This window comes from Nicotiana tabacum, chromosome 8 (genome assembly GCF_000715075.1).
Source record: "Nicotiana tabacum cultivar K326 chromosome 8, ASM71507v2, whole genome shotgun sequence".
Taxonomy (NCBI): domain Eukaryota; kingdom Viridiplantae; phylum Streptophyta; class Magnoliopsida; order Solanales; family Solanaceae; genus Nicotiana; species Nicotiana tabacum.
The window spans coordinates 209,952,355-209,963,670 of NC_134087.1; the positions used below are offsets into that span (position 1 = coordinate 209,952,355).

Sequence of the window (11,316 nt, forward strand, 5' to 3'; positions counted from 1 at the left end):
GAAGAGAAAAAGACTTTGTTCCCGTTTGGCCATAATTTTTTTTCACCTTTTTCGAAAAATAAAAAATAAAACATAGTTTGGTTATAAAAAGTGCAAGTTTTTGAAGATAAAATTTTCAAGTTTTAAAAAGTGATTTAGACTAGTTTTTCATGTTTTTTAAAAAATTTTATTTTCAAATAAAATGCATGTCCAAACACAATTTCAATTTCTAAAAATTATTTTTCATCTATCTTCAATTTTTTAAATTAAATTTATGTCCAAATGCTAGCTTATTAGACAATAATTTTAAGTAATCACTAATTTCAAATTCATAAAACTATGTTTTGCAATAAATTTGTGCAGATAAATAAAACTGCAATCACAGACAACTATAAAGAAAAAATAATTTTATTAATAAACATTGCGGGTTATAACTCTATTTATCTCTTGATTCTTTCCTTAGATTTGTTATCCGTAATTCGAGGATCTTAACGGCATATTTCTCCAACGTAAAATGATATGCAACTCCTTGATGTATTTGATTATCAGGAAACACGTAGCAGCACTCCGTTTGGATCTTGAATATTGCTAGAAATTTGAGCAAGACATATTTGACATATATTTGATCTCTTAATGAATATTCCAAGAGTTTTATGAAATTTTGGAGATCATATATTTGATCTTTTTGTGCATATTCAGAGAATTTATGGAACTTTTGAGATCCTCTTTGAAGGACATATGTAGCCTTATTTATAGGAATGAATTAGGTTTGAGTGGAGTAGTCACTGAGTAACCCTAATAGACTCCTAATATTTCAAGAATTGTTTTGAATTTAGGATTTATTTTGATCCGTAAAGTACGGTTTTATAAAACAATTAGTATAATTATAAATATAAAAGATCAAGAAAGATGAATTACTATATAATTTGATCACTTGGCAAAAGATAAATGGCTAAATTTTGGTCCCACTAATAGTCAACTCACCTGTCCGAAAATGACATTCCTCCTTTCTTTTCCTAATTTTTTTTGCTTTGGATGCTTCGAAATGTGTCTTTGGCCGGTTATGGCCGCTCTAATATAATCTTTGATTATAACTAGAAAGAAAAATAAAAAAAATAAAACTTCTAGCTCTACAGATATCAATTTCTTCTTTTTCTTGAAAAACAAAAACCCCACAAAAACACACACACACACACAAAAACCAAAACAGGTTCAAAGTCTCACCTTTATTGAGTACATTTTCCAACAATTTTCAGTTTCATTGAATCTCAAGATACTATTTTTTAAAATTTTTTATAAAAAGAATTCCCTGTTGGAAGAACCCCACCATAAGAAAACTCCAAAAAACAGATTGAAAATCTCTGCTTTTAGATCTTTTCAACAGTTTTCACTTTCACTTTCATCACAAAAATACTGAAAAAGGAAGAGGAGAATTCAAGAAGAAGAGAAAAAAATGTCATTTATTTTAGGGGTTGTGATTGGTATTACATTTGGACTTGCTATAATTGTTGCCTTTGTTAAATCAGAAAATGCAAGATCTAAATATCGTACTGAACTGGTAAGTCAACTATAGTCTTTTTGCTATTTTTACTTCAAAGTTTAGATTTTTATTTATTTTTCATTTCTGGGGTTTGTTTTTTGTATTTATGTTTTTTTTTTGGTTGAATTGTAAAGGCGAGTGGAATTGCTGCATTTGCTAGAATGACAGTGGAGGATTCAAGAAAGATCTTTACACCAGAACAATATCCTTCTTGGGTTGTTTTCTCCAATCAGCAAAAGGTGAAATCTTTAGCTTCTCTTTAAGGTGTGTTTGGTAGGACGAAGGTCATTTTTTGAAAAAAAAATTATTTGAAAATTGATAATAATATGCAAATCGGATAGTGTTTCGGTGAAAATTCATGAGTAGTAAAGAGATATTAATGCTTAAGTGTCTGTTTGGATAGTTGTTACTTGTCATTTCATAATGTATGTACTGTATTGTATTGTACCGTATTTTTTTGGTGAATACAACAATTTGGATAGATTGATAATAACGAAAGTCAATTTTCTGGAAAAAAACAGTTACTGAAGATTGATAATAAGAACTATTAGCAAATTGGATTGTGTTTTGGTGAAAAAATTTGAGTAGTAAAGATTGATAATAATGCTTAGGTGTCGGTTAATGGAGAGATATGAAGTTAAGAGTTGAGATAATCAGCAAAAGGTGAAGTCTTTACCGTTTCTTTAGGGTATTTTTGGTATGATGGAAGTTAACTTTCAGAAATTCGGAAAATTACTCATTTTCTAGAAAATGGTTTTTCCAGACCCCATTTGTGGGATCACATTGTGTTTGTTGTTTTCGTGTTTGGTTGGAGAGCAGAAAAATATTTTCGGGGAAAAAAAACATTTTTGAAGCTTGAATCAGCAAATTGGATAGTGCTTTGATGAAAATATTTGAGTAGTAAAGATTGATAATAATATGTAGTCACGTGGATGTTGAGATAGTTGTTTCCCCTTTTTGGTGGAACAATTTTTTTTTTTGGCAACCAAACATAAAAAATTAAGTTCTTATTATCTTGAAAAAAATTGGGAGAACATTTTCCATCATACCAAACTCACCATTAATATCCCTTTCTGTTTTTTGTGGCACATAGTGACCATAAGATCATTGAGATTCAATTCGTGCATTGTGATCCGAATTGTTTTATTTGGCTACTAACTGTCCCTTTGTGGACTATGTTTAATGTCTATCTTTAATACATGTGATTTAGTTTGTTGAGTAGAAAAGAAGTGACCTTTTCGATTTTTCACTTTTGTTCTTACAGTTGAAGTGGCTTAATTCTCATCTTGAAAAGATTTGGCCGTATGTGGATGAGGTTAGGTTCAATGTCTTATACATATTTTATTTTTCCACTCTATCGGGATTCTGCGATTTCTAATTTCTGATTGTTTTGGACTTATTTGTTGCTAATTGAGTTGGTGTGGTTATATGGTAATTCAGGCAGCATCAGAACTGGTAAAGTCTAGTGTGGAGCCAGTTTTGGAACAATATAGGCCTGTGATTTTGGCGTCGTTAAAATTTTCAAAGTTCACTCTTGGTACAGTTGCTCCTCAATTCACAGGTTAGATGTTGGCTGTCATAACATGCCTCAAGTGTCTCAACTCATTCCAGCGTTTTAGCTTTATCTATTTGTGTGTATATGTGTGTGGTTGGTAATTACTTATTCGTTCAATTTTACTGAACTCTGCAATTGGATGTGTAGATTGAGTGTCTGTTGATTGCCATTTGCTAGATGATATACATGTAATCATTTACTAAGAGTTATAAACACTATAAATTGGTCATGATATAGGAGAAGAGACGAAGAATGTATGTTATGCAATCCCTTGTTCCAAAACATTTGTCCTCGTTCCTTTTGTTTTGCTTAAACTAGATTTTACTTACTCTTACCTGATTCGTTTTTTTTATCTACCTTTTTTATTTGTCCAAAAGTTTTGATCGCGTCCTTAGTTTCTTTAACTATTCAAACGTCTTGCATATTGTACTACCAAAAAGTTTTAGGAGTCACCTATACTGTTATACATATGAGCGAACTTATCAGTCCTCTAGTTCTTTTTCGTGTGCTTATTTGAAGCCGCATAACATTTCCCTGCTATTTCTAACCTCTTTGAGAAGTCAAAATGTGGCAAATAAGTTGAGATTAGCAGGGGATAAAAGACATATGAACCTCATAGAGCTATTGTGGTGACGTTGCCTCTAGTGTCAGTTTATTCCTTAATAAAAGAAACTGCTTGCCAGGATAAATCACATGATATTTTACAAATGCTTGATCTCATATTGATGTTTCATTGCAGGGATTTCTATTATTGAAGATGGAAGTGAGGGTATTACCATGGAATTAGAGATGCAATGGGATGGGAACCCAAGCATAATACTCGATATCAAGACTTATGTTGGTGTAGCATTACCAGTGCAGGTAACTATTTGCACCTCAGAGCTATGCCGCATACTTTAACTGCTCCACATGATATGGTCCTAATTTCTGCTGAGATGCAAATTTTATTGTTTTTCTCCGCGAATTACTCAAATTGAAGGACACATTGGAATTGGTTGATGGAGCAAACAATTGTTTTAGCTTAAGTAGTCTGTATTTATGCCTTACACTTGCAGGTTATCCCATATGATTTGCATGGACATGCTCATGCTTATGTGTTTTTTACTTGGACTGACCACGGCATGAAATGTTAATGTCATTATATTCCCTGCAATACTTCCTTAATATTGATCTAAATGAGTTGCTCGCTTTAAGAGTGAAGAAAGAAGATACTAGTAATATATACATCTTACTGTTTTGTTTCATTTTCCCTTCGTGAATACTTTTTTTCCCCAAAAATATCAAGTAACTTCATGAAAGCTGGATCCTTTTGTCCGATATCGACCACTTTTTTCTGCCAGTGTAATATGCCAACTCAATTTGTTATAGCTACTAGCTACAGAAGCAACTATGGTATTATCTTGATGTAATTTGTTGTCTTTTTAATTTGTCCACGTGCGCCATGTTAAGAGCTTTGATGTAACTTCAAATATGTGTTGTCTCATTGTTCTGTTTTGCTGTCAAGGCACTAAAGAGTCTTCTCAACTATCTGTGTAAACCTTCTCCTACTCTTGTATTTTGCAATGAATATTTTCTTGTATATTCTACTTTTTCCATGACTCTGTCTTGGAAAAATAGTCATTCCTTTTTCCGACTACTGTCCCTTTTAACGCTGTCACGAATTTATCCATGCAAGTTTCTATTTTAGTTCCTGAAATATTTGTATCATGCTATGTTCTAACTTTTATGAAAATGATTTTAACTTTGTGTTTATTGATCTGTTTTCATTTAGGTGAAAAACATTGGATTTACTGGTATTTTTAGGCTGATCTTCAGGCCACTTGTTGATGAGTTTCCTTGCTTTGGAGCTGTATGTTACTCTCTGAGGCAGAAGGTGTTGTATAAACTTCAACCTTTTTTTTATCTTTCATTTGCATGTGTATCACTTTGTGCACATATACTATGTTGCTTGGACTCTCCAAAAATATTGCCGGGTGCATGTCGGATCCTCCAAAAGTAGTGTATTTTTGGAGGATCTGACACGGGTGCGGCATTATTTTGGAGAGTCTGCGCAACATAGCTCATATATGCACAAAAATCAACTTAAGCATGTTATTGATACTTATCCTTAAACAATTTAAGCATGGTGTTGATACTTAAAATAAAAAAATTTAAGCATGTTATTTACACAATCCCGAATTAATACTAAGGCCTTTTCTTTTATTTTGAATTGAAAATAGATTCTGAGTGATTGAGTATTAACTCGGTCAACAATTCAAGGATTTGTCACATGTCTATTTAAATTTGGATGTTGATATTCAAGATAATTCAAGTATGTATCTTGCTACACAGCATTCCGATATGCATCTTATGTGTGTACACCAAAGGCAGTCAGGATTTACATCAGTGGGTGCTGATCATTGCACCCACTACTCTTTTGTGGCAACGGGTGTGAACTTAATATAAATATACATTCGTAAAAAAATTCTCAACTACTTATATAATTCAAGCAAGACCAGAGGGAGCAGGCGCACCTACTATCTTAGTTCTACATTGCCCGTGTCTGTGCAAATGGCACTTACTCTCACCAGGAAAAGACTACCCACGTGCATATCTCACACCTAAACTCTAAAGGAAAAATGACAAATAAATTTCTTTGCTTGCAGAAAAAGCTGGATTTTACGCTTAAAGTAGTTGGTGGTGACATGACAGCAATTCCTGGCCTTTCTGATGCAATTGAGGTTTGGTCAAACTTTACCACTTAAATCTGTTTCTCATGTTTCTGTGGTAAACATTCTATATTGTCATGCACTTGCCTAGAACTTCTGTATTTCAATATGGATAACGGTATTTACTTGAAATGCCGAACAGAAGTAGCTATAATACATTCACGAGAGTAAAAGAGTGTTGCGTGAAAAATTTCAAATAACAGTTCTTTTGTTTCTTGGTGCATTCTCTGAGACTATACTAATTTTGAGAAAAGAGAGGAACAACGGATTTGCTGCTTTGAGTTGTTTGCATAAACTTGAACTTTATTATGCAATCAATAAACGAAATTCTTAACAAATGTTTGTTATGATTTACTACATTCTAGATGTGCTAAAATGAATTTTATTTCTCCAGGGAACCATCCGGGACGCTATTGAAGACTCTATCACATGGCCGGTTCGAAAAGTTATTCCCATTTTACCTGGGGATTATAGGTATTGATATTAGTAATGGATTCTTTGAACCATCTTGGTTTCACCGAGCCAGTTTATCTTTGGGCTTCCCCGATCTTGATCCAGTCGAACACATTTAACTTCTCATTGAACCTCAGAAGGACCTTTCCAAATATAAAATTTCCAAAGACAGAATTTTGGATTATGTTTTGGAGAGTGGTTCCTTCAACTTATGTCAGACTTCCGTCCATTTTGCATTGAGCTAGAAAAGTCAAAATGTTATCTCATGCAATTTTGTAACTATCTCATGTTTTGATTGGAGCTGTAAAATCCTTATTGACATTCTATTTTCTCGTACCAGTGACCTTGAACTGAAGCCTACTGGAGTATTGGAGGTGAAACTTATTCAAGCAAAGGAGTTAACAAATAAAGACCTCATTGGAAAATCTGACCCTTTCGCTGTATTATACGTACGCCCTATACGAGATAGAATGAAGAAGAGCAAAATAATTGTAAGTTATTCATCCTTTTCCCTGGAAAAGTTTCTTTAATTTATTGATAAAAGTTAGGATTAAAGTAAATAATGTTCTTTTTCAGAACAACGATTTGAACCCAATCTGGAATGAGCATTTTGAGTTCGTAGTTGAAGATCCGCTGACACAACACTTGGTGGTAAAAATCTACGACGATGAAGGTCTTCAGTCAGCTGAACTACTTGGATGTGCTCATATCCGTTTGAATGAGCTTGAGCCTGGTAAAGTAAAGGATATTTGGTTAAAGTTGGTGAAAGATTTGGAGATTCAGAGAGACCAGAAAAATAGGGGCGAGGTGACGACTGCAACTCCCTTTACTTTCCTTGGCCATGTTTCAATAGATTCTGCAGTAGCTGGAAATACACGTACATAGCACTGGGAAATCTGATGGAAATATATGTGCAAAAAATCCAAATACTGGAAAGCTAGTGATATTTTCAGCAACAACTAAATGAAACAGCATTTACTGTTCAAAATGAGTGGCACTGATGGTGCTGTGAATAATACGAGTTCGTTCCTGCTCATAATATTCTTACTGATATGGTCTCGATTGCCGTTTCTTTAGTCCTATGTAGGAAAATCATAGGCAGTGATTTCCTTTCCCTTATGGTACCAGACCTCATCAAAACTCTCTATATTCTCGATCACCATTTCTTTAGTCCTATGTAGGAAAATATATTTCTCTCTTGATATTTTGAGCAGAACACGTAGAATAGTCTCGGTGCGCTCCGTCTGAACTCTGCTCATTATCTTTGTTTAGGTGCACTTGGAGCTATTGTATTGCCCTATTGGCATGAAGAATGGGTTAACTAATCCTTTTTCTCAGACTGAGACAATGACTTCATTAGAGAGAGTTCTTAAAAATGGGGCAGAAGGAAAAGAAACTAGTCCTAATGGAGGTGAAATCAGCAAAAGAAGGGAAGTAATAGTACGAGGGGTACTTTCTGTTACTGTGATATCAGCTGATGACCTGCCCCCAGCTGATATAGGGGGGAAGGCTGACCCCTACGCCGTGCTGATTATGAAGAAGGCGCAAATCAAGAACAAAACCAGGGTATCCTTTCTTATTCTTATTTAATTGTTGACTTCTCAGTAAATAATTTCTTTCCTTTTTTGGTAAGTAGGAATGATATTATTGTCTCTTCTGTTGAGCCGAGGGTCTCCCGGAAATAGCCTCTCTACCCTTCCGGGGTAGGGGTAAGGTCTGCGTAGACGCTACCCTCCCAATACCCCACTAGTGGGATTTTACTAGGTGTGTTGTTGTTGTTGTTGTTTTGGTAAGTAGGAAAAGAAACAGTATGACATGATCCTCATTTTTGGATCGAGATTTCTAACTTTTCCTCCTGTCCTCCATCTAATATTCAGGAGCTGATGTAGAGTTAATAGGTATGGGTTCATCTGAACCCAATAGCTTTGGCTTGGACCTTGTATATGTTAAAAAATATACTAGATAAGTACAAATAATAGATTTCGAACCCAGTAAATCAAATGAATCATGGTAGAATCCCGAACTCTAACAACTTATCAAAAAAATAGAAGCCCGAACTCGAACCCATAAGGTTCAAATCCTGGATCTGCCTCTGCTAATATATAGGCAATGGAAACCACAAAGTTCGTATTAGCCGAAGCAAGTCGGGGTTAGCTATCTGAATCTTCACTGTCCATGTCACAACATCTGAGAACATGTAATGTTAATTATCCTTGTTTAGAGTAACTTGCCTTGATACTCTTCATTCATAACTAGATATAATGCTAATTATCACTTACCAAAAAATATATATAATGCTGATTATCTGTTTTCTTTAGGTCGTAAATGAAAGTCTAAATCCAGTTTGGAATCAGACTTTTGACTTTGTTGTTGAGGATGGATTACATGATATGCTAATTGTGGAAGTCTGGGACCATGACACATTTGGAAAGGTAAGAGTATCTGTCCTTTAATAAATTCCATATGTTACCCTATGACTATTGTTTTCCGCTTGTCCTCGTGCCAAATTATCGTTATGGATATCTGTAGTATCTTTCCAAATACCAACTTATGAAAGCCTTTCATTTTCTTCTCTTCGATGGAAGTTTGATATTTCCAGAATGTATCCTAATATTTGGCATAATTCTTCTTCTGATGATCTATTCAACCTCTGATAAAAAAGATATACCTTGGTTATATTTCATCTCTTCGACAAGTTTAGTAATGACCATAGCGGCCCTATTGTTCCGATGGAGAGAAGAACCAATGATTAGCTTTTCAGAAAATTTCCAAACGAACAATTTCATTGTTGTGATGTTTTCTTTAGCTGAAGCAACTCACTATGTGAGCTCTTTGCTAAAACATTGAATTGGTAAAATTGACCCTTTGTTTCTTTGTGGTTTTCTCTTTTTCATTATGGTTTCAATGGTGCTTCGATAGGTAGTCATTAGTTTGTACGATCTCCCTTAGCATGTGAATTGCTTAGAACATTAAGGTTACGGTAAATATAACTGCAAAAGGAGTTCCATGTAGGAAGATATATAAAAACCAATGCGATAAATCAAGATGCAAGATGATATTTCTAAGGGCTCTTTCCTTTTCTTTTTTCTTATGCGTAAACTTTGGAGAGTACCATTTTTGTATCTTATTTCTTGACTGTTATATTGATTCATTTCCAATTCTCACAACTTCTTCACAGGATTTCATGGGAAAATGCATACTGACTTTAACAAGAGTTCTAATGGAAGGTGAATATAAAGACACCTTCGAATTATCCGAGTCTAAATCAGGGAAACTGAACTTGCATCTCAAATGGAACCCACAGCCATTATACAGAGACTCCCAGTGATGAACATCAAACTTCAGTTTTATTCTTGGAAATTTTGTACAGGGAGTAAAGTTTCTTTGATTCCGATATTGATTGGAAAAGACTACGTAGAATCGAATATTTTCTGTACATGAGTTGATTAAAGCAGAAGAGAGATAATGTAAAGTTGTGAAACTTCTAAAGAGAAACTGAAGTTGAAGCTGGACAAGAATAAAAATGAGTAATCTTCCAAGTAGTATACATTAGTTATATTATGTACTGTTAGTGCCTCTACTTTTTATTCTTTGTTATATGACAATATTGCTTTTAACAATTTCAATCTTTCTCAGAACTTACATTTTCTTATATGATAAAGTTTAGCATAAGTTGCTTGACCATAGTCCCTTATTTTACTTTTTGTTCATTACAACAACAACAACAACAACAACCCAGTGTAATCCCACAAGTGGGGTCTGGGGAGGGTAATATGTACGCAGACCTTACCTCTACCCCGAGGGGCAGAGAGGTTGTTTCCAGGAGACCCTCGGCTCAAAGAGGCAACAAGAGACACTATATTAGTACTATCAATAGACTCATAATAGAACAACATAAAGTACCATAAAATCCATAACATAACATAAATACCATAAAAACAAAGTAACAGCAATATAAGAGATATAGGAAATACGAGAAAGATGTAAGGTATTAATACACAGAAGATAAAGCCCATCATCAGTAGTTGATCAATAGCATCCTAAGACTAATTCCTAACTGGCTAGTCTCACTCTAGTGCGCTGTAAAAAAGACATCACAATTTCCCCTAACCTACAACCTTAATGCTCGATCTCCACAATTCCCTGTTTAGGGCCATGTCCTCAGTAACCCTAAGTCGCGCCATATCCTGCCTGGTCACCTCTCCCCAATACTTCTTAGGTCTCCCTCTACCTCTCCTCGTACCCACCACCGCCAGTGGTTCACACCTTCTCACCGGTGCATCAGTGTTCCTCCTCTGAATGTGCCCGAACCATCTGAGTCTTGCTTCCCGCATCTTGTCCTCCATGGAGGCCACACCCACCTTCTCTCGAATATCTTCATTTCTAATCTTATCCTTCCTTGTATGCCCGCACATCCACCTCAACATCCTCATCTCTGCAACTTTCATCCTCTGGATGCGTGAGATCTTCACCGGCCAACACTCGGTCCCATACAACATAGCAGGCCTAACCACTGCCCTATAAAATTTACCTTTCAGTAACAGTGGCACTTTCTTGTCACACAGGACTCCCGTCGCTAACCTCCATTTCATCCACCCCACCCCTATACGGTGTGTGACATCCTCGTCGATCTCCCCGGACCCCTGAATAAACGACCCCAGGTACTTGAAACTACCCCTCTTAGGGATGACTTGAGAATCAAGCCTCACTTCCACTCCCGCTTCCGTCGGCTCTGCCCCAAATTTGCACTCAAGGTATTCCGTCTTCGTCCTGCTCAACCTGAAACCTTTGGACTCAAGAGTATGTCTCCAAACCTCTAACCTCTCGCTGACGCCGCGTCGTGTCTCATCGATTAGGACTATGTCATCAGCAAATAGCATGCACCATGGCACCTCCCCCTGAATATGATGCGTTATAGCATCCATCACCCGGGCAAATAGGAAAGGGCTGAACGCAGACCCTTGATGCAACCCCGTAATAACCGGAAAATAATCTGAATCGCCTCCTGCTGTCCTAACCCGAGTCTTAGCTCCATCATACATGTCCTTAATCGCCCTAATGTAGGCAACCGAGACCCCTTT

General features: G+C 35.7%; 1 protein-coding gene across 2 annotated transcripts; it reads left to right on the forward strand.

The window, feature by feature from the left end:
• Nucleotides 1–1,028: 1,028 nt before the first annotated feature.
• On the forward strand, nucleotides 1,029–9,855 carry LOC107771326 (synaptotagmin-5-like). Of its 2 annotated transcripts, XM_016590677.2 has the most exons (13): nucleotides 1,029–1,537; nucleotides 1,654–1,758; nucleotides 2,784–2,834; nucleotides 2,960–3,080; nucleotides 3,814–3,935; nucleotides 4,846–4,947; nucleotides 5,720–5,794; nucleotides 6,177–6,256; nucleotides 6,576–6,726; nucleotides 6,812–7,042; nucleotides 7,508–7,801; nucleotides 8,554–8,667; nucleotides 9,414–9,855. In XM_016590677.2, exons 1-13 carry the CDS (start codon nucleotides 1,433–1,435, stop codon nucleotides 9,561–9,563), a joined length of 1,701 nt encoding a protein of 566 aa, XP_016446163.1. In that variant the 5' UTR covers nucleotides 1,029–1,432; the 3' UTR covers nucleotides 9,564–9,855. The 2 variants fall into 2 exon arrangements, with proteins under 2 accessions (XP_016446163.1, XP_075076237.1); XM_075220136.1 differs by lacking the exon at nucleotides 2,784–2,834 and having other exon boundaries at nucleotides 1,140–1,537; nucleotides 1,654–1,783; nucleotides 2,935–3,080.
• The last annotated feature ends 1,461 nt before the right edge of the window (nucleotides 9,856–11,316 follow it).

Excerpts from the sequence above, each read along its gene's own strand:
- LOC107771326 (XM_016590677.2), top strand. The coding sequence starts at position 1,433 with ATGTCATTTATTTTAGGGGTTGTGATTGGTATTACATTTGGACTTGCT. Across the intron at positions 4,948-5,719 it reads GTTACTCTCTGAGGCAGAAG|AAAAAGCTGGATTTTACGCT; the intron begins GTGTTGTATAAA and ends CTTTGCTTGCAG. Across the intron at positions 7,802-8,553 it reads AAATCAAGAACAAAACCAGG|GTCGTAAATGAAAGTCTAAA; the intron begins GTATCCTTTCTT and ends TGTTTTCTTTAG.